This window comes from Xyrauchen texanus, chromosome 6 (assembly GCF_025860055.1).
Source record: "Xyrauchen texanus isolate HMW12.3.18 chromosome 6, RBS_HiC_50CHRs, whole genome shotgun sequence".
Taxonomy (NCBI): Eukaryota; Metazoa; Chordata; class Actinopteri; order Cypriniformes; family Catostomidae; genus Xyrauchen; species Xyrauchen texanus.
The window spans coordinates 15,024,943-15,049,429 of record NC_068281.1 but is presented as its reverse complement, the minus strand read 5'-3'; the positions used below and the strand labels follow the sequence as shown (position 1 = coordinate 15,049,429).

The 24,487-nt window shown below is 39.1% G+C and overlaps 1 protein-coding gene across 2 annotated transcripts in view; it reads right to left on the bottom strand.

The window, feature by feature from the left end:
• LOC127645177 (ski-like protein) overlaps positions 1 to 24,487 on the bottom strand; it is a 39,128-nt gene that overhangs the window by 7,948 nt on the left and 6,693 nt on the right. For both annotated transcript variants that reach the window (XM_052128699.1, XM_052128701.1), the window contains exons 2-5: positions 6,632 to 6,736; positions 4,358 to 4,443; positions 3,222 to 3,367; positions 787 to 1,046 (exon numbers count right to left, since the gene is read on the bottom strand). In XM_052128699.1, coding sequence (XP_051984659.1) covers positions 787 to 1,046; positions 3,222 to 3,367; positions 4,358 to 4,443; positions 6,632 to 6,736 — 597 coding nt within the window. The remainder of the gene's footprint in view (positions 1 to 786; positions 1,047 to 3,221; positions 3,368 to 4,357; positions 4,444 to 6,631; positions 6,737 to 24,487) is intronic.

The following is a 24,487-nucleotide window of genomic DNA, read 5'->3' as shown; positions in this document are numbered from 1 at the left end:
TCCACAGGACAAGACTCAAGGCTTTCAGATAGACAAATAGTCCATCTCTCTGGTTCTGTTCCAAACCATAGTGAGCAGCCTACCAGACAAGTATTTTTAGACATCATATATATGTTCCCGACACGAAGCCTGTCATAAATAGTAGGCAGCAAATTTATGCCTTGTATTGGCCAAAATCTAAGGCATGTTCTTTGCAGATAACCCAATCACAGTATGTACTACGACAAACTACGACTGTTTTATCCAAGATGATGGACAGAGTAAAGGGAAATATTGATAATTATATTATATATATATGAATTACTTAAAAGTATTAGTCCTAATTAAAAACAATTAAATTTAATGTACTATGTGTTCAATAAAGTATCACCTTCATTAGCTTACATGCATATATTTTTTCATGTATTTTAAGAATTACTGATAAGTTTCAATAAAAAATTCATTCATCTAATTAAAAATAAACTATTCCACCAAATGCTTATTATTAATGCTTAATAGACTATCACACTGTTAGCTTAACAACGTGCTAACTTCAAACTATTGTAATCAACTGTGTGTTGAGCCTCTTGTGGTCTTCATGAGAGAAGCACTATTTTTGTGGTGCAAATTAGTGACCATTAACGGAGTTATCTAGTGTGTCTCAAATCAGGAATTTCCATTAACTTCAGGATGCTGCTTAAGAAGGGAGCTGCCTAGGTAGATAGTAGACAGCGGCACAGGTCATTAAGATATGGAACACATTTTCAGAGTATCTCAGAGAAGGAGGATGCAGCTAATATGTCTCACCATCTCCAGCTGCAGCTGTTTCTGAAGGGTGGAGTTGAGTTTTTGTTGCTGCCGACGGTATATCTGAACAATCTCCAGCATGATCCTGTCTTTGTTGTCCTCCATACCATCTTTGTCCACTGTGGGAGCGGAGGCATGCTGCTTGCCACCCGGGCTTGTCTCCATGGTGACTGGCAGAGGAGGTTGGCTGCGCTCGTATGCGTTGCCCGCATGTTGGGATTTGGCCGTCTCTGCGACGGAGAAAGGAGATGCGGGAAGATCTGAGGGAGAGGGAGGAAGAGAGTTAAAGCCTTCATACGCTCACGCACACACACCTTATCTGTCATGTGCTGAAAGTCTATGTGACTTATTCTCTGAGGGTGTCTCTCTTTGAAGGTCAGAGTGGATGGGAAGCGCTGGAAGTATCACACAGAAATGAAGCATGGAACAGCCAGTGAAGAAAAGAGGAGAAATTCTCCTCGATCTACAGTATTTTTTAACATGTCGCTAAGGAAAATAAGGATGAGGCTGGGAACAGTGTACTGATTTTTACTCAGAACTGGTTACATTTGAAAATGGGGATGGGGGATCTGGTCATATAACACAATGGACTATGCATTATATGCAATATAATGACACAATCAAGTCAAATTAACAATAAAAATTCTCATTATAGCTGCTTTTTCATAACATAAAAAGGTCAGGCATGGAATTAGTGTCTAGTTAAAAAAAACATTCAAAAGAAAAACATAGGGCAAAGCAAAAAGCTAGACTGCAATTTGTCAAATCTTTCGATAACAAAAAACTCTTAAAATAAAACATTTTTTTTTTAAAATGTCATAATTTCTCTCCGTGGCTAATTTCTTACTCTTACATAGCAGAGAAGCATTTTGCTGCCAATGTGAAAATGTGTGCAGCGTTTGTCTTTATCTTGAGATGCACATTAGCCTGGTGTCCTTCTCCAGAAGATGGCAACGCAGGGCTGTTTTAATGAGATTCTGAAGTGAGAAGCTTCTCAGTGCGGGCATGTGAGAAGGGAATAACGCAGGCTGCTTGTCCCAGTGTGCTGGACAACCCGCTGTAGTTATGGATTAGGACTTTGCAAGCTGACGGAAAAGTTTAAACCTCTGTGGAAGCGAAGTGCTGTCATCATTGGGATGGTGTTATGCTGTACACTTGTGGCATCAACAAAAGGGGTTGCTGAAGCTTTGTTCATATTTTGACGATCTTTACATTTGTAGGCTATTGGGACATTTTAATAGTCAAAAAACAGTATTTACTGGCGGAAACCCTGGCACAGTGAAAAGGGTGTGTGTTTGTGGCTAAATGAAATCCTACCGACTATGGTTAATTAAGGCACAAGTCGTTCAACATGTCCCATCCCCAACTTGATGTTTCAATAGGAAATACGTCAACAGACCAAAGAAAACTGTGCTCATCAAGGCACTTCATGGGGACTTTAAGGCTTGTGAGACTGAAATCAGTGTTTTTCATATGACATGTAATTACCACTTTTGTTGTACTAAGTGGTGTTTTATAAAAAAATATTAAATATGTTAAACATTTTTGTTTAGTATTTTTCTCTATATAGTTAGTACCAATTATTGGATTGCATTTATGCTCAATCAGTGCCAAATGAAAAGTCTGTACTGAGAGCAGTAAATGCAATAAGAATTGCATTACTTGTTTCCAAAGAACTCTAAAAGAGTCGTTAACGGATAAACTAAAAGAATTGTTAATGGAATCATTAGGGAACCAGTTTCATTAAGAGCAATTTGAACCAGAATTGTTAAATTCTTATTCATTTCATCCCTATGTAAGGACTTACAACACACTCCACAAACACACACAAATCAGTCAGATGCAGAATGAGAGAGACAGATGAAAGTAGAGAGGCAGAGGGAACTAGGATGGACAATGGGTACAAGGAGGAAAGAAAAAGAAATGAAGAGGCAGGGGCAAGCAAAAACAGGAAAAGGGAAAAGAAAGAGAGAGAAACAATTAATAGAGAAGGGTGAAATAGCGTTTGTGTGTGGGGGGGGCAGAAAGAGGATGAGGAGAGCGTAGTAACAGAGTGAGCTAGACACAGAGAAGAGACAGAATGAGAGGCAGGAGGGGAGGGGGGTTGTGGTGTGCTGCGGTGAAGACTAGAGACCCCTCCCCCAGCACTCTCCACAGCGATCCGACACATACAGGGACAGCGGCCTCTTTTCATTCTCTCTTTCCACTGGCAACTATAAAATCTGAGTTGTATTAATCATTATCAAGACACTCTCTCCAGACCAGCACATACATGTCCCTGAACCTCTGACCTCTAATGTGGGTGTCATTCTTGCGCGTTTATATGCACATATTGTGTATGTATGCATGTTGTTGCTTCGAGTCATTCATTTACTACTAAAAAAGGTTTAAAGCATACAGATTTATTTATGGCTGGGTAAATATTAAGTACTGACCTATGGTGGGCTGGCTGTCATTGGTGAGTGTTCTTCTGCCATAGTGTTGTTTGAGCAGGGCCCCCAGAACCTCATGGCTCACCTCCCCTTCCTTGCGCAGAGACACGTTTGGGGCCACCATCTTATCGTACGTGTACAGGTAGTAACTGCAAACACAAGAAACACTCTCATATTGGTGCAGCAGCTTTACACATACAAAATAACTGAAAAATCCAGCAATAACAGTTCTCTCAAAGAGCTTTTGACACATTCAGCTAAGCAGATAATAATGTTTTTATTTTCCAACAAGGTTTGAAATGGTACATCTGAAATAGATTTTTACAGGGTTCCCAAACTTTTTGATGGATTAATTTTCATGATATTTCCATTAATTTTACATGATTTTGTCAGTCGAACAGATTACTAGATAAATGTTATTTTTTTAAATCATTTTATTGAGAGAAATAGCGTCCACGAAGAGCAATTTCCGGTCAGTTAAACATTTTACAGCAGAGAATATCTAGCAAAAATTATGTACATGCCAGAAATTTATATTTCTTTTTAAGATTTCACAAATTTCCATGACTTTTCAAGGCCTGAAAATCCCCAATAAAACCTCCCTGATATTTCCAGGTTTTCCAAGGATACACTGATTTACATTTTCGGAATAAATGTAAGTGGTGCTTGCCGGTGTAAAACTGACCAGCAGCACAAAGCTAGGACTTTGTGATTGGTTGCCAGGTAGTTGCTGTGTGGTTGCTAGGATGTTGCTTACTGGTAAGTCAAAAGAGCCCACACCAATTCTCTATTATCATGCACAGATGTGGCCTTTCCTTCAATGTAAATTCATGGGATTTTTTTCCAGTTTTATCATGTGCCGGCCAAAACATTTTAATCTAATTGCTTAAAAGTAAAAGCATTCCTCTCCTCAACCAAGCACACTATTTGAGGCATCCTTCATGGCCACAAGCACAAATTGCAAGTGATGACTTGTGCTCCAAAGGGTGTTTACTTCCTTTTTTTTTACAGTTTTTTTTATTCCTAATTTCACACATGGGCTCGCCTGTTGCTGTTGTAATTCTTAATTCTCTGAGTTTAGACACAGATAGAGGGGTAGATCAACCCTAAAGGGAATTCTGGGAAAAATGGGCAGGTACCTCGAGTGGATGATGGGGCTGTGTTCTGGTTCCTCTTTGATATCAGGAAACAGTCGATTGAACACCAGTGAAGATTGGGAGTTGCCCTGTACACACACAAACAAACACACAAGTGTGCATCAATATTAATGAAGCACATTAAGGGCATTTGAATATAAAATTGACTGTTTGAGCTGCATTAAAATACACATCTCCACATATCTGTGCATGAATAATACACAAGTTCTTTGAGGACTTATTGCACATGCACACAGATTATCAGTGTTTTGTACAGTAGTCACACACAAAAAATTACATACAAATGTACAAACACACAGACAAACTTGTTAAGGGGAGAGAGGATGCCTGAAGCAGAGTAAACTAAGAGCAATACAAACATCCTGCTGTAATGTCATGTATTCATGAGAAGAGCTCATTAATCAGCAGCCGCAGAGCATACGCTGACAAGTAGCGTACTGAGGAGAAGAGACATTAATGAAGAGGAAAAGAGAAATACTGTGTTTAATGAAAGAGTGTGGTTGGGTTTCTGGCTTTTTGATTGTTGTGTAAATGTAAAGGCCGGGTATTTGACCCCGTTTACAGCATGTATGAACATTCGTCTCTAGTGATCCATTTCAAAGTGATCAGCCGAGACAGATTGCCATTTACACGTGGTATTAACATGCGTCTCCTGTGACCACTTACAATAAAATTTTTCAAGGGGAGGGTCTCTGATTTCATGATTACAATCTATGTCATTTTAACTGCACGCAAGTAAAAAAAAGAACAGAATAGTCACCGCACTGTTGCTCTAAAATATAGTCCGCTTGAATTTTAATCTTTGCTCAAACGATTTGAGTGAACTTTGTTGAATACCTATATTATAAACTTAAAGGAACAGTTCAAACAAAAATGAAAATTCTCTCATTATTAATTTACCCTGACACCATCCCAGATGTGTATGACTGTCTTTCTTCAGCAGAACACAAATTAAGGTTTTTAGACAAATGTTGAAGCTCTGTCCTTAAAATGCAAGTAAACTTCTGAAGCAAATCGATAGGTTTGTGTAAAAAATAAATAGATAATTAACTTCCTGCCAGCAGCCAACACATCAGTGAAGAGGAAGACCGCGCATTGTTATACAACAGAGGAACGAACATCTTGCGAGAGTTAGTAAATTTCAAGAAACAAAGAGATAATTTAAACGATTTTAACTTGAAATTGTTGCTTGCAGCCAGCGCTGGGATGCTGTCTGAAATGAACTCTCACATGATGTTCATTAATAAAGTTTTAATTATTGATTTATTTTTTACACAAGCCTATCGATTTGCTTCAGAAGACATTAATCAATCGACTGGAGTTGTGTATAACTTGTATGCTGCCAAAAAATGTCTTTTTGACCTACAGAGCTTCAACATTTTTCTAAAAATCTTAATTGTGTTCTGATGAAGACAGAACTATTCCTTTAAGTTAGTCTTAATTATTTAATACAGGTATTCAAGAGTTTGTTTGCACAAAGATTAAAAATTCAAGAGGACTACATTTTAGATAAACAGAGTGTTGAGTTTTCAGTGTTTTTTTTTACTTGCATGCAGTTAAAATGACATAGATTGTAGTCATGAAATCAGAGACCCTCCCCTTGAAAAATGTGATTATAAGTGGTCACAGGAGATGCATGTTACTACCACGCATAAATGGCAATCTGTCTCAGCTGACAACTTTTAATCGTATCACCAGTGACAGGGCCAAATATTTCCCTCCAAGATGCTTAACCCGGCTTTTACATTAAAAATCAAAAACCCACCCACACTCTTTCACTTGAACGTTTAAAAAATGTTTATTTAGCAGATGCTTTGTCCCCAAAGCAAATTTTTTCCCCTGTATTTTCCGATTTAATTCTTTTTATGTTTTAAAACACTTTTGTTGAAAAGATTAAACTCTTGTTTAAGCTCAATGGTGGATTGACAGGTGAGTAGATCCTTTGTAAATGTCCGGGATGCTTTAGGATTGATTAACATTTACACAACAAATATGGTGTGGTTACATGCGTAACTGAATTCCTCCAAATGTGGTTGGAGTGATATGATCACAAAACTTTTTACAACCTGTTATCACCTGCATTTAGCCCAGTCCACTTGTGATAAGATTCCCTAAAACAGATGTTAATACCAGGAGTAAACAGGGTCTGACTGAAATGTTTTCTGCTGGTGACTGTACAAGGAAGAGAGGGAGGAGGATGTATATAGATAGAGACGCCGTTCTGTGCTTGTGTGTTTATGTAAAGAAGTGTATTACCTTTGACTGAACCTTTTTCTCCAGAACATTATCAGACAGCTTGCTATTGGGAGGGCAGGGGGCAGGGCTGGATTTCCGCCCATTACTGTTGTCATCCACCACCTTCTGTAGGAAACACACAAGCACATGCCTTATGAAGACACCCTCATTCTGAAGACATCACAAGAGTGTTTTCTTCCAGCTCCATGTTTTGATACACAGATAATAGAAACCATAATTAAAAAAATAGCTCATTGGATGTAAAAGGACACACTGAGGTCTCCTCACATCCACACTCACTCAACTCAATTTGTCACACAGTGTTCAACAAACAGGCTACTTCTCAGCAGCTTGTACGTGTGTGTGTGTGTGTGTAAGAGAGAGAGCAAGTCTTTGAATCCAGGGCAAGCACAGTGCAGATAGTTAATCACACAGACAGAGCCTAAAAAAGCAGACACATAAGAGAATGGCTGTTATTCAGGTGTGTATTTCAATGTTGCTGATGTTTTCAATCAGCAACATCCTCTCTATAGTAGACCAAACCAGAAAGCACACAACATCCTTCCTCGTCCCTTCATCAGAGAGACACTGACAGTAGAGATTGGGTGGGTGCCAGAGGACAACAGAGAGGAGAAACGTGTTGTAAATTAGAACTTACTCCAGACCATGGAATCTCCTGATTCCTGTAGCCTAAGGAATGAATGGCTTCGTATGTCACAACATTCCACTGGCGGTACAATGGCAGGGTGACATGGCAACCCCACACATCTGTGTTAAACACAAGAAAAACTGCATGTGGGAGATAGGGCTGTTTTTCTTGAGGGAAGAGGAGGACTGCAGCACGATGGAGGGGTGGGCTGGAACAATGAACACACTGCAGTGGTGAGCCCGTCTAACCTTGACAAGCACACATGTCCAACGCAGTGTCTATTGACCCATCTCTCCTACTTCACGGCCCAGCCAACACTGCTCCTTACCCGTGACACATGCAATCACACAGTCTCCAATCTATCTCCTTCTCATTCATGGTCTGCGACATTGATTACCTGTTCCTACAGAACTCAAGTGTGCATATCTCACAAGCTTATAAGTGTATAACCTGGTAACAATGGCTCGAGCATAGTGCTCAGAAGCTTATTGCATCCTGTAGGGATGGGAATCTAATGATTTTAGATTACCGAAATGTAATGATTCCAGTACTGATTCCAATTCCTCTTAATGATTCTGGTTTCTTAATGGTTTCATTCATGATTGGTTTAGTACTTGAGGAAATATATATTAGTAAATAAGAATTCTTATTGTTTTTCCTGCCCTTACTAATCTGTTATCAAGTTGTTACAGAACAGATTCATGCAAGACTTTTTATTTTAGATTTTGTATTCATTCATTCGTTTTTATAAAATACCACCACTTTCAAGTTTCACGAGTTAGACATTGCAAAATGTTTTTGATCCACTAAGAACTGTCTGATAAGTGTCATTCGTTCGACAGGGAGCACTGTATGATTTGCAGTGTAGATTCAAAAGAACCAGCTCTTGTCATTTATTCAGGAATCGGGCTCAACTGGTTGTGATGTATCTTTTGCCATGTAGATTCAAAAGAACCAGCTCAACAGTCATTAATTTGGTAAATGAGCTCCACTTGTTGCGCTGCATCTTTTGCAGTGTAGATTCAAAAGAACCAGCTCATTGGAGTCATTTGTTTGTGAATCAGGCTCTAGTGGTTGCACTGTATCTTTTGCAGTGTAGAATCAAAAGAACCAGCTCAAAAAAGTCAGCCATTCTGGAATTAGCTCCAATGGTTGCCTTGTATGCTCGGAGGTGAAGATTCAAAAGAATTCGCTTATAGGAGTCATTTGTTAGAGAATTCTCAGTTCCTAACCCTAGCATATGGGTTTTCCATGCATGCAGAAAATGTGCACACTATGCGACACATTCCTCTAAAAATAGTTTGAATAATTTGCAGTATTCTGAGCATAGCCATAGAAAACTCAGTAATGACGCCACAAATACTTCTTCATGTTAGAGCTTTCTGTCCACTACCAAAAGTCAGGTGGAGTGCAGCCTTGAATTCAAGAGACCATAGAACGAAACAAAGCAAAAACCAGAGGATTTATCTAGGTGGCCTGCAGCACATGGTGCGAGTACGGATTGTGATAGCTGTGCAATTGCAACGCTCTCCTCAAGAACATAACACTGAAACAGGTGTCTCGTTCTCTCCTTCATACAACCACACAAAGTAAATCCTTCATATATACACATGGCGCAATATATACACAAAGACTTGTATGAATGTTTTTTTTTATTATTGGTCTAAGAAACTGTGCAGATAAAGTAATTTATACAGATGTGCTTCCTTATTATTCTAGATTGTTTGTAAATGACGTGAATTTCGGAGGCAGTTATTTCTTGTTTAAAAGTCACTTCAGATCCCAAATCCTACGGATCAGGTTGTTATGAGTTTCTCTTCCAAGGATGCAACACCTCACCCATCTCTAATCTCTTTTTAATGAGTATGTTATTTAAGGCGCACACACACACACACACACACACACACACACACACACAGTGTTATCTACTATATCACTACGTACTTCAACTGTTGACAAATGTGACTAACACAAATGTACCTTCAAAACACTAACAAACACCCTGAGGACACAAAGCCTGTTTCAAACAAGCATACAGTTGAAGTCAGAAGCACCTTTTAACCAAATTTAAGCCAAATACGTTTAAACTCAGTTTTTCACAATTCCTGACATTTTATCGTAGAAAACATTCCCTGTCTTAGGTCAGTTAGGATCACTATTTTAAGAATGTGAAATGTCAGAATAATAAAAGATAATTATTTATTTTAGCTTTTATTTCTTTCATCACATTCCCAGTGGGTCAGAAATGTACATTCACTTTGTTAATATTTGGTAGCATTGCCTTTATGTTATTTAACTTGGGTCAAATGTTTTGGGTAGCCTTCCACAAGCTTCTCACAATACGTTGCTGGAATTTTGGCCCACTCCTCCAGACAGAACTGGTGTAACTGAGTCAGGTTTGTAGGCGTCCTTGCGCACACACACACACATGCTTTTTTAGTTCTGCCCATACATTTTCAGTCAAAAAGAGAAAAAAAAAAAAAAAAAAAAATCGGATTGAGGTCAGGGCTTGGTGTTGGCCACTCCACCGAGCTTTAACTGCCTGGCTGATGTCTTGAAATGTTGCTTCAATATATCCACATAATTTTCCTTCCTCATGATGCCATCCATTTTGTTATGTGCACAGTCCCTCCTGCAGCAAAGCACTTCCACAACATGATGCTGCCACCTGGATGGGAGGGTGTTCTTTGGCTTGCAAGCCTCACCCTTTTTCCTCCAAACATAATGATGGTCATTATGGTCAAATGTTTAATTCAACAGACCAGAGGAAATTTCTCCAAAAAGTAAGATCTTTGCTCCCATGTGCACTTACAAACTGTAGTATTGCTTTTTTGTTGTGATTTTGGAGCATTGGCTTCTTCTTTGCTGAGCAGCCTTTTAGGTTATGTTGATATAGGAGTCGTTTTACTGTAGATATATATACACTTGTCTATCTGTTTTCTCCAGCATGTTCACAAGGTCCTTTGCTGTTGTTCTGGGATTGATTTGCACTTTATACACTTAACTACATTCATCTCTAGGAGACAGAATGCATCTCAATTCTGAGCAGTATGATGGCTGTGTGGTCCCATGGTGTTTATACTTGCGTACTATTGTTTGTACAGATGAATGTGGTACCTTCAGTCATTTGCAAATTGCTCCCAAGGATGAACCAGTCTTGTGAAGGTCCACACATTTTTTTTTTTTTTTTTTTTTGAGGTCTTGGCTGATTTCTTGTGATTTTCCCATGATGTCAAGCAAAGAGGCACTGAGTTTGAAGGCATGCCTTAAAATACATCCACAGGTACACATCCAATTCAGTACACCTCCTATCAGAAGCTAATTGGCTAATTGTTTAAAGGCTTGACATAATTTTCTGGAATTTTCCATGCTGCTTAAAAGGTACAGTTAACTTAAAAATTAAACAATCTGTCTGTAAACAATTGTTGGAAAATTACTCCTGTCATGCACAAAGTAGATGCCCTAAACGACTTGCCAAAGCTGTAGTTTGCTAATATGAAATCTGTGAAGTGGTTAAATTTGTTTTAATGACTTCAACCTAAATATATGTAAATTTCTGACTTAAACTGTATGTGATGTGCAAAAGAGATGGCCCAATTTACTGACGGCAGGAGTTAGCATTCCAGCAGCTCACTCATCTGAACCCTACCCATGCTGCCCCTAATTCATCAACACACACAAGCATGCTCCCCTCATACACAGGACAATCTGACAGCCATATGCAATTCCTTCCTATTCGGAAAAGGCTTCATGTTGTTTTTTTTGTTTTGTTTTTTTAAATACCAAAATCATATGATTTTCATGACTTTCGGTTCCGTTAATAGTTGTCGAACTGCAATTTTTTCACCAAAGCTGAGAAAACTCTGTACTGAAATACTCTGACAGTGTTATCTGCTACGTTATTCAGTGGCAACACTGCTCTTCTACTAAATCTACAGCACAAAACGTGTAGTGTGACCAGTGTAGTCCAATTCCCAAACGAATGACCCTTATAAGCCAGTTCTTTTGAATCCACAGTGTGAAACACAAAGCACGATCAGTGTAATGCGATTGCTGAATGAATGACTCTTATGAGCCGGATCATTTTAGTGAATCAGACTCTATGTCCAGCTAGAAATGATCCAAGAACTATTATTGTGTTATATAATGATGTACTTAAGGTTCCTAACTAGGGCTAAAATGATTAGTCAACATTATCCACAACGTCGACAATAAAAATTGTCGACAAATATTTTCATTGTCGAATAGTCGTCTGATTTCATTTAACACAATATGAGATCTTTTGAAACACGAATGACGATGCGGGTGAACAGCACTTAAGATCACGCTTGATTGAGGAGAGGAAGAAAGAACAGCTCACAGCCCATACACACTCCAAACAGATTAAGGTGATGTAGAGCGCAGAGTATTATAATACAAAAATGCAAAATAAGAAAATACAAAAGGAGTGTCATCGTCACATAAAGCGGAGCCGTACCTGGTGTTCCGCTTGAGCAAAACTTGCCTGTCAGAGCATTTAAAAAGGAAACATTGCGCCATACTGTATTTACTGCATAATTTATTCAAGTTCAAATAACAAGGAAGTGGGCTGTATAAATAAGCACAAACTCCGAAACTGGCATTTGTCTGTGCAGTCAGAGACGCTTATATGTCTCGCGTGGAGACGCTCCTCACTGGCGCATGCTTGCTGCAGCTAGATTTTGTTTGTAGTGATTGCTTGTGACATAGTGAATTATAATATGAGTGTCACGGTATATATATCTGTGAGTGGTGGTGGCGTAGTGGGCTAAAGCACATAACTGGTAATCAGAAGGTCGCTGGTTCAATCCCCACAGCCACCACCATTGTGTTCTTGAGCAAGGCACTCAACTCCAGGTTGCTCCGGGGGGATTGTCCCTGTAATAAGTGAACCGTAAGTCGCTTTGGATAGAAGCATCTGCCAAATGCATAAATGTAAATGTCTTATGGTGAAGAAAAGCGGCGATACGCAGTTATATAAAGAAGAAAGAGTTTGTTTTTTGTGAGTTAAAGATGGATCGAAATCAAGTGAACAAAAAGGTGAGAGGGTGTATTCTTAGCCCAATATACATTGCAAAAAAACTTTTACAAATTTGGTTTGATTTCCAATATAAATATCTAAAACTCCTCATGTACATTTACTTTAGCAGCTATACTGCAGAAGAAAAAATTGTTATCGGAGAACTTTGAATATAATATTTAATTAATTTCAATAAATATTTTAAAATATCGAAAAATCCTTAAAACAAGATACATTTACTTGAGGTGCAACATATAAGATATTTAGACTTGCTTTTAGAGAATTTATGTTGAATGAGTATATTGATCTTTATTGCACTAGCAGAAGTATGAACAAGTGAAAAAATACACTTATATTTAAGATACATTCTCTTAAAGCAAGTCTAATTATCTTATATGTTGCACCTCAAGTAAATGTATCTTGTTTTAAGGATTTTTAGATAATGTGATATGGAAAACAAGATCAACACTTGATAACAATAGGTTTATTTGCAGTTAAATTATTAATTAATTAAACAATAAGTCATTTTTCCCCTTTAATTCAGTGAATGTCATTTAGAGGCATTTTTAAAAGATGATTTTGTCCTCTTTATTGTTAGTAAATATGTTTAATACAACCTTTTACAAGCTGAATAGTCGGTTAAGAGCTAATGATTAATCGTTGCAATAATCGCCCGAATAATCGTTAGATTTGTAGTTTATAAATAATAATAATAATAATAATAATAATTAGTTACAGCCCTACTCCTAACATTTAAATCAGGCAGTGAAGTTACTGACTGTTGTTCATTTGGTGGTTAAAGATATGAGTTTTGCTCTTTAATAAAATATTTTATTTAAAAACAAATGAATGAATGAAATGTGTCAAGTACATTTACAGTAGGACCAATCTAAAACATGCCTTTTGAAAGAATTCTATAAAATGATTGTCTGATTTGCGATTTGGTTAAATATGAAATTATCTCGTTTGGCAACAGACTTAAAGTAAACTGCTTTTTTTCATTTCCAAATATTTCTTCCTGAAAAGTAAGAATCATTCAGAACTGTAAAGGAATCGAAATCAGAACCGTAATCGCTAAATTCTTTATGATTCCCCTCTCTGTCCCTCTTTGCCCTAGATCTTCTGTGTTTCCAAGTTGCTTGCTAATCTGAGCCAACCATTACAAGCTAACCGACACCAAAACAACATTAACGTCCTACAACTAACCCAAAATACTTGAAACCCCCCACCAATTCTCCTGTTCTCTCTCTTAAAACAGGCCCAATGAGGTCACTGGCACACAAACACTTTTGCTTTGACAATTAACATTTTAACAGAACGCATACACGCCTGACCGCATCGCTCTTTTACTAACTATGGAGATCCCCTGACGAAAACAGCTGCTATGAAGAAAAAAACAACAACATATACACCAAGAGCCATAAACACATGCACGGTTTTTGTAGTTCCCGTATGAGCATTTACAGTGTGTTTTATGAGCTACAGTGTTATGGGGGAATTACAAGCCCCACAGGCTGATGATGAATCTTATCTAGGCCAGCCTCATACTGTCATCATACTACACAATGACCTTTCTGTGTGAGTGTGTACATTACCAATTAAATTTTACACAAATCTGCATTTTTCTGTTTACACGTGTGTATTAAAAGCACCATATTTGTGAAACTGTGCGTATGACAATGAGTGTGGACTCACGAGAAGCATTTTCATTATAATACGCACCACACACATAGTTTCACACAATCAGTGTAGAAGGCTACACATGAGGATGACTGTGTGTCCATCTGTTGCAGCTCTGGCAGAGGGTACATACACAGCAAAATGCAGTGCACTCATGCAGTTTTCAGTCACAAACACAGAGCTGCTGGGGCCCCCTCACTGTACCCCCCACATAGGTTTGCTATTCACACACAGCGCCACTACAGAAAAACACAGGTGACATGTGAGGGCCAAGGGACGCTGGACAAATATAGGCCAAGTTGATTTAAGGAAAGTAAATGAAAACACAGAGACAGAGAGAGAGACAGAGAGAGAGAGAAACAGAAGGAACGAGGGAGAGAGAATTCTAAACTGGTCCCGTCTTCTGTTCTTAGTTTTTCTAAATAAAGAATATACAGTGCATCCGGAAAGTAATCACAGCGCTTCACTTTTTCCACATTTTGTTATGGTACAGCCTTATTCCAAAATGGATTCAATTTATTATTTTCCTCAAAATTCTACAAACAATACCCCATAATGACAATGTGAAAGAAGTTTGTTAAGTTAACAGTTTTAGTTTTTTAAAAATCACATCAGCCACCCTGTTCTCTGGATATTGGCATCGGCAATTAAAAACCCCATATCGGTTGACCACAAGTTTTAATGTAAAGGCATTCCTGACTGCACTGAGAACACACAAGCTCTGTTGTACCTTAATATGGATGCTACCAGCTTACTAACGTCCCACATACAGTATACTCAGTACCTGTACCCACACAAAACAACCCAACACTCATGTCAAACTAACAGAGTTGCACAAAGACAAACACCATATCTTCACATATCAACGCACACACAAGGATCAGATGCAAAGACTCAGATGTGCTCATTCCGAGAGGATTTGGCTGACAGCCTGGGGGCAAATTTTTAAGGGAATGGAGGGAGGACTGAAAAAAGAGGGAGGAACAGAGATGAACATTCCGTCTAGACGTGGTCATCAATAGTACACAGTCTGCCTGTCTGTCTGCCCATCCTGTCAGCCATCTACACGTATCCACAGTCTAATCTACAGCATTTGATCTGATAAGATCCTCACACACACACACGCACGGAGTGGCCAAGTTACACACTCACATGCGCACACACATACTTGCATAAGCAAAACATACTGTGCTGTGATCAGGGAGGGCTAAGAGCAGTAAACAGACTCTCTCTCTCCTGATCTCAGATTTCACATATTCAAACAGAGCTCTGCCTGTTCCCTTCTTTACACACTGGCTGCTTTAAATATTGTCTATGAATGGGAGATCTGTATGCGCGTGTGTAAAAACGGAGTACTCTCAAGTGTGCGCCATTGAAAAAAAGCAGTAACCTCGTTAGTCTCCCATGGCGCAGCTGAGCTATTCTAACATACACACTCACACATGCACAAAGACATTGGCAGACGCAACGATGGAGTTGAGTCTCTGAGGTGTGTGCTCTCTGGGCTATGGCACCCTATGGCTTGTTTCAGAGTGCTGCTGTCAGAGCTTACCCAGAGCCATCACAAACAGTGACGTTCAAAATGCCCCCCACACGCCCACGCAGCTCTCTGTAGGATGTAGAGACAGAATGTGACCTTCCTCTCTCAGCAGGACACAAACAATCCCTGAGAGCTGTGGTCAATGGGGCACAAACTAAGGACAAAACACAAACATTTGTGTGTTCGTGTGTCAGCTGTGGGCATCTGCACTGTGTTCTCTTGTGCTAAGAAGGGGGTTGCAACCATAGTGGATCAATTTTTCTGGCCAAGGTGGTTTCTGCCTTGATCTGCAGCTTTTGTACTGGCACCAATAAAAAATATATGCTCGATATTTGGGATTGGTCAGGATGGTCGACTAGTTCACTAGTCATTGAAACACCGATTACTTTAAAGATAGACTTACATGTGTGAATTCTATGAAAGGGTTTCAGCATGCTGCTATAACTATTAGACTGCTAGCAAACAAAAATCATATCCAAGAAGTTAAATCTCTAAATTCATCTTAAAGCATATATACTTGTATTAGGGATGGGTGATAATACCAAAATTCTACATCACGGTAAAACTAGGCATATTTATTTATCATGGTGAAGGAATATTTAAAAATAAAATAATCTCTAGGAGACAGAACGAGTCTCCTTCCTGAGCGGTTTAAATGGGGTTAACGTGAAACCTTCAGGTATTTCAATAGTGCTTCCAAGATAAAAACAGACTTGTGGAGGTCAACAATTGGAGGTCACACCTCCAATCAGAAGCTAATTAGCTAATTTTCTAAAGGCTTGACAACATTTTCTGGAATTTTTCAAGCAGCATAAAGGCATAGTAATCTTCTGACTCACTGGAATTGTGATCTAGTCAATTAAATGTGAAACAATCTGTCTGTAAACAATTGTTGGAAATATTGTTCATGTCATGCACAAAGATGATGTCCTAAACGACTTGCCAAAACTATAGTTTGCTATTATGAAATCTGTGGAATGGTTAAAAATTAGTTTGAATGACTTCAACCTAAGTATATGTAAACTTCTGATTTCAACTGTAAATGTGCCTTTGACAAAGGTGTTATATAATTCCAGAGGTAATTTACTCTCAGATGTATATTTATTTTATTTCTAATGTTTTTAATTCGGTAACTTCGCAATGCTTCTTGGTATTGTAGTTAATTTCTTCATGAAAAGACATTAAGTACATGGTCTTGTACCTTTGCCTTTTTGTCAAATTTTCTAATAATATTTTGTTCCAATTCAAAGCTTGTATAAAGTTGTGATTCACAGGAGTCACGTGATGCCATGTGAGGATCAGACGTGTGAACGGCGAGCTCTGCGCACTTTGCTAGTTTTAATACTTTTTAAGACATACACCTGTGAGATTCGATACACTGTTTCATAACTGTTCTGGGAGGACAATATGTCAAAGAATTCAAAATCCTTGGACTCTGGAGACATTAAAAGACACTTATGTGGTCAAGCTGACACCCCGGAGCAGGCCACGGGACTGGGAGTCGATTTGGTTGGAGAGATGCGAGAAATGCGGCGAGATATGCTGAACAAGTCGGCAATGCTGATGAAGGTCGTTGCTGACTTGGAGGATCTTGCTGTGATACGTTGATCGATCACTGCCATGGATGCAAAGTTTACTGATGTGGTCACAAGAGTGGGTGATGTCAAGAAATGGATCGATTACCTGGAGTAATCGGAGAGGGAATTATCTGCTAATCCGCTAGCAACCAAGGTGGATTTGGAGTGTGTCCGGGAGAAGTTGTAGGACACGGAAAACCGTAGTCAGCGGAATAACTTCTCTATCGTGGAGGTACCGGAGGGAGTGGAGGGACAGGATATGGTGGAATTCCTGGACGGGCTCTTTACAAATCTGCTCGACATAGCAGGCCATAAGCTGGAAATCGAGTGAGCTCACAGAGTTCAAGCTCGGCGATATGTGGAAATAGACAGGCCCCGATCAATTCTGGCCACATTTCTGAGATCATCCGATAAAGATCTTGTTTTACATGAGGCGAGGAGTAAAGGAAGGCTTTCTTGGACCACAGAATTTTCTTATTCCCAGACTTTGCGAACTCAACAAGAGAGAAAAGTGATCAATTCAAGGAATGCAAGAAACTTTTACATCAATGGAAGATCGCTTTTGCACTGATATTCCTGGCCAAATTGAGGATAGATTCAAGGATGGCCGTAAAACATTCACATGCCCATAGCAAGCGATGTCCTAGATAAAGTCAATGGAGTGAGTAAGTCAGCTGGAGTTTATTTTGTATAGTATTTCTGGCTATCATCCGGCTCACTGAACATTCATCACTGTTTGAAGAATCTGCAAGCGCTTTTTGTGCTGGTTCCGCCTAGCAGCTGGAGTTTATTTTGTAGAATAACACACATTCAGGACAGTTTTATGGATGGAGCTACACGCTCTATGTTTATTCTGCCTATTGGCTGGAGTTTTGTACTATAGATTATCTTTGATGTGTAATTCGGTCTCACAAAATTTGTATAGAAACACCAGACTTGAGCAATCCGACGGCAAGGTTGTCGCGGGGGCTCTCGTAGGCAAACATGGACTGTTTGAGTTTGGAGGGATGGATGCTAGTTGGTGCAGGGTTAAGGAAGGTTATTGTTTTATAGATACTTGTACTTTTTGTATAGATCTTGTTCTTTTTTATAGATCTTGAAGGGAGGGTTGCAAGCCGCTGGCACCCCTCATGATATAATGTTGGGAGGAGTCTTTAATCTTTTGATGGACTCAGTCCTTGATCATAGTAAAGCAAAAGTGTGCAAGCCCCTAGAGCAACAATGACGCTTCAAAGGATGTGTAAATATCTTGGTCTTAGATGTTTGGAGACCTTTGAACCCATCTGGAAGGGAATATAAAATGTTTTCATCAGTCCATAAGATTTACTCTAGAATAGATTTTTTTTTAAATCTACATCCCTCATTTCATCTGTTGTTGATTGCTCAGCTGGAAACATTTTTGTCTCAGATCATGCCCTGCTGTGTTTATGGGTGTTGCCACATACAGAGAAAAATAAATCATATAGTTGGCACTTTAATGTGTCCCTTTTGCAAAATCCTGAAATCCAACAAATGCGTAAGGCTGAAATCTATGTCTATATGGAGACCAACTGGTCCTCGGTATCCTCTGTGGGTGTGGCTTAGGAGGCACTTAAGGCGGTTCTTAGGGGCCGGATCATACATTATGCTTCATTCATCAAAAAATCCAAAGCACGAGAACTCGTGGAGTTAGAAGGGAATATTAAAAATGCAGAGGCAGAGCTGAAGCGCTGAATGTCGTCTCATGGCCTCAGAGAATGGACCCAATTGAAATACAGAAATAACAATTTTGTCACAGAAGGTGGAGTTTTGGCTATTCAGGGCAAGACCGTCATAATTTAGGTCAGGGGACAAAGCAGGGAAGCTTCTGGTTAGATAAATACAACTTTTAATTTTTTTTTACCATTCACTCAGTGAAATCTGCTGGTGGTGACATTTTACCACGGCCATTGATATTAATAATGCATTTAAAGAATTCTATCTTTAGTTCTACGTCTTCGTCTACTGATGAAGATATTAGAAACTTTGTGGAACCATTAGAACTTCCTAAACTGAATCAAGAAAAAAATTCTTGATTCTGAGATAACATTGGAGGAGCTTGGCAAGGTAATTAAGGCCTTGCCCACAGGCAGGCTCTGAGGTCAGACAGCTTTGCCTCTGAATTTGAGATTTTATGCTACATAACTGGCTCCAATTTTGCTAGAAGTTTATACAGAACCATTTAAGTGTATGTGTGTCCAACTCCCCAGATGTTCGCTCGTGAGGAAAGCCGCGATGTCTCTATTGTTGTTGCAGTGATTCATGAAGCATTCCATTCAAATCGGAGAGTCTGAATTTCCACCTTTCAACTGAGGAAAATGCAACGGAATGACACTTTATATCGGATGTCTAACTTGGAAACTCGTCGAGACAATTTTGTCGAGATGCAGGTGTGTGTTACGTCACACAGGGCAGGGAGGTTTAGTCAGTGACAATCATTCACGTTTATTAAATAATATCCATTAACGAGTCAAAGTTCTTACATTAAATGTTAATAAAGTGCGTAAAGCAAACGTTTTACAGGAGACATGTTTTCAAAACACTGTCAATTACACTCTCTTTGTTTTGATTATTGTAATGATAGCATTGCAGCGATGTATCAGTTTGTTTGCCATGAGAAGTCTCTGATAATCAATGTACCCCTCAAAGTTACAATGTAATCAATCTCAAAATGAAAAATAAGCTCCCTCTTTGACAAGTTTGTGATTAGTTGTCAGGTAATAATCACTGGATTTCGAATTAAGTGAAAAGTCAAATCATTGATTTCATGATCGATTATTGCTGCCATGTCCAAGTACCCGAATCCTTAATTACTCAAGTATGATGATTCTCAAGAGCTTAAAGTGGGAAACTTTTGAGGGGAAAATTACAAATATCCTTTGTCTGCCACCGTAGTGCCGCTATGACTCCCGGAACTTCAAATGGGTTCCTGCCAACAAGACCATACGATGAGTCCTCGATATTTGGCCTGATCAAGATCACAATTCTTGCATTCTCAATTCTTGAGTATTGGAATTTAACTTCAGCATGGATGACGACGCTGAACGTGTCAAAGAGAAGGTAAGAACACATAAGACTGCAGATTGAGAAACAGACTATGTTAGGTCTCTATGGGTGCATGTCATTAAACAATTCGCATGCCACAAAAGAATCACCAACATGGCAGCTTCACACAGAACTACCAGTGTATTTCACTATTGGCATCTCGAACAGTCCTAGAGAAAGAGGGAGAGAAAGAATACAGAGCGTAGGAAAGAGAGACAGTGTGAGGGAGAGAGCAACTGCCCACCCACTGATAGCTGTGTCTCATATGCAGGGTTTTAGCTATAGACAGCACACACACAATTTTACTCTACACACTCGACACAACGCGGCTCATGCATTTTGCATGGCAGAGCCTGTTAGAGGCCACAGTGACTAGCTTTGCATATAAAAAAATTAAAATAAATAAATAAAAGTGTCCTACCCATTCCCTGTAAGAGGAAGCAGACATGCACACACTGCCAATCACTCTTCAAACTCAATATATAGCATAAGATAAAAGACAGGCGAACAAGACAACACATACATGGAGTCAGCAGGTGAATTTAAGACAAATTAATCATATAACATTACTGACAAAACAGCACAGCTCAGATGACTGTGACAACCTCAAAGTCTTTAAGCAATGCAAAATATTTTCATCAGATCCTTTAAGGCTGGAAACATACTCTACACAAGTAAGGAAATACGAAATGGTTGACCAACACATTCCAAGCACACAGTCCTCTTGTACAACATAATATATGCAATACTGTGGTGGTAACAAACCCCAGTACTCAAAGCGGGAAAGAGTTAAGGCAAAGTATAGGTCTGGGCGATACAGCTAAAAAATGTATCACGGTATAATGTTTCATATCATTTTCATAAATTTTTGTTTTAACAGACAAAAACTAAATAAAATTTAAAACAAATATCTTATTCCTTATATCTTATGTGAAGATTAAATACATAAGTGTTAAAGAAACTATTGAACTTAATAAATAAAATGCTACAAAAATTGTTTGGAGGATTTCTCATAAGGAATTGTTGCAGAGTACCTCGCCATCGTGGACTGCTTGTGGGTTGTTTGTTGAGGTGAGGTAGATGTAGGTTGAGGCAGATGACATGCTGCCTATTCCAAAGGGTGGAAGCGGTTAACGGGATTAAATAATTAGTTGCTTGCGTTTCCGTACTTGGCCGGGACATTTTATTTTTATTTTTTTTTGCTTACAACGGTGTTCTGATGTTTGCTTACATACAACGGTGTTCTGATTTGGTTAGACGTAAAGAAACCAAAAAACTGCCACACTGTCGAGCTGACATGTCCTTCTTTCTTTTTTTTTTCATAATCTCCTCAGGCACGGCAGTCATTTTCGCATGCGTTCGTGTATTCTGATGTCACATGGTGATGGCGCAACCGAACCCCACAGCAACGCAACTTGTTATCGGCTGTTTGCTTGTCACTCGTAGCACGCTCCTTTATCAAGCCATATGATAGGCTGTTTATGATCCAGGGATGGTAAATGATTGAGGGTTGTTCATACAACCAAACTTCATGTCTATTTACATTTGAATGCATTTAAAAGAAACTATCGAGCGTTATATTGAGCATTTTTTATATTGTTATCGATAAAGGTGTACCGTCGATAAATACCGATACAGTTTCATCGCACAGCCCTAGCAAAGTATACTTTTTCGGTTTTTCGCATGCTAAATTTAGCCATCAGCACAATCTCCAAGGATATACTGCCTAATATTTCTAGACACATGGACAGCCTGCATCTTTGCTGATCTTCTTAAAGCAACAGCATGTGAAATCATGCTTGCAAAGCTAGAAGTGCTTCGGTTCAATTAGCATTTGTGTTATTCTGTTTTGTGTCAGTCATGGCTATTCAATTCTCAGAACTGTCAAAATTATAGAGCTGAGATATGCCGAGATGTGGGAGAGATCAATATGGAGGATGTCCTGTTTTAATCAAACATAGACTTTGAGATCAATAAATATTGGACAGATGCACAGTCATTAAAGGCAACGACATCTCACACGTCTTGCGTTTCTTTTGGCTGTAAACGAGATTCGAATCTCTCCAGACTCTCTGAGTGCTGTTGGGAAACAAGAGCACTGCAGTAATGGGAGAAAAATTTGCAGTCTAATAAGATTATGGTGAACAAGTCCTAAAAAGTGCCTTACAAGCACAGAGGAAGGGGAACTCATGGAAACATCTTCATGGCCCATTTTCTGCAACTTCCCAGAGGAAGCCAGAACGCTGTTTGTCCCTGTGGCCTGGATGGCCAGTTGGTCCTGTTTTTAACTCCATCAAGAGTGTTCCTGACCACAGTGTGAGCAAATAATCACTGAACCCTCAATGTTTTGTATGGAAATGCTATCCATCAGCGAACATTAAGATAAATCACTAGCCAACATAGTCAGGCATTCTGGAGAAAAGGACGACGGACTTCCCTGGTGTCTTTTTTAGAAGCATAGGATGATGAACTCTGCTGTTGTCCCGGTTATGTCTCTTTTAGACTTCCTCTGCTGGTTTTGCATAGGGGGGGGGGGAGTACATTTTATTTTTTATTAAAAAAAATGTATATTAGCTATGTCTTGTTGCTATTTTGTACTGTTGTGCACTGGAAGTTCCGGTCACCAAGACAAATTCCTTTGAAATAAAGCTGATTCTGAGTGTGAATAGTCAGAAATTATTTTATATTATACAATATGTCAACATAGTATTAAGTAATATAAGCTTTACCAATGCCAATAAACTGATCCAATTATCCACTAGTCCTTACCACTGACGTCGGTAGCAAGAAGGATTCAGAGCATGTGAGCAGAGCGTAGCGGGAGTGGAGCGAGAAGCAGCGCAACAAGAATTTCACAAGAATTTCAATGCTCACGAGGTGTTAACTTTCCACTCCTTCCTGAAAGTGCAACATTTCTCGTGCCGTCACATAAATGTGCGCACTTCTACACGAACATATATCTGGATGATGGCTGTTCTGGATCCGAGATTTAAAACAGAGTGGATAATCAGAGATGAGGCAGTGATTAAACTCTTTGAGATTCACGAGCTGCTGATGACGGAGGCCGAATCTAACTACAGATCGCAGTGAGGTGAAAGCACAGACAGTTCAAAACACAGATAGTTTCCCATATGTCTGTAAAATAATTATAACTGTGGACGTCTGTAGTGTTTACCATCGACTCGCATGTGATGAAATGGCAGTGTCGACTGCATTTACACACTGCTGTCACGCATAACGGACCAATCAGAAAATGTGTTTAGTTGTGCTGATCAATAATGAAGTGAATAATAAACATGTGCATATACTGTATATGGCATATTAGACTAAATTGATTGGAATATCTGGAAAAATACAGAACTGGTGACATTAGCAAGCCAGCAATCCTATTTTAGATTCTTTTTTTTTCTCCCCTTTTCTCCCCAGTTTGGAATGCCGAATTCCCAATGTGCTATAAGTCCTCGTGGTATTCAATAGTTGTTTTTTTTCATAGCCAAGACTTTGTTAGTGTAAGTGGCAATGCAGAAGTTGACTTTCAAAAATAATCCTGCCTTGAGAAATAGCCTATTCACTTGAGTAAAAAGTGTGACAACTATGCCCAGCCTCCAATTTCTGATTGTTTTTAGCACATTGCTGTGGATGTAAGGGTGCTTTGCTAGCACACTTCTCTGTCTCTCTGTCTCTCTGTCTCTCTCTCTCTCTCTCTGTGTTTATGTCTGACTGGATTCTCCATCCATCCACCACCAGATCAATAGATCTCCTCAATCACCCTCTCTCTTTCTCTCCCATAAACACACACAATGCCCTCCGCTTCCCTTACGTAAACAGTGACTGACTGTGTTTATTTCCAGTTTAATCCAGTTTATTTTGAGGGGCTGAGTTGCATCCAATAGAGTCCCTGAAATTTACACCAGATCTCAACATCCTCGATCAAACACACAAAACCCAGAGACTCACCCACCACTGACCTTTCATTACCCTTTCATATCTCCAGGCCATATGAAGATAAAGTTCCCAAAATACAATGTCATGCTCTATAGATTAACTGAAAATTGCATGTTTGGAGAAATCAGGAAGCTTTCTATGCTGAGTGTATAATATAAGATGGAACAATCCACAGTGAAAGCCTGTGTAATACCAGTGCATCATTGCAGAGTGGAGACAGAGTTGGAAATAGAATAAAAGAGAATGAGAAATATCACGAACATGAGAGCAAGATGGAGAGAGAGAAATGGAGAGTGATACACATGTGACAAAATAGAGAAAGTGAAGAAGAGGTCTGAAGCAGACAGGGGAAGCAAAAAGAGAGAAAAAAAATGACATAAAGAGA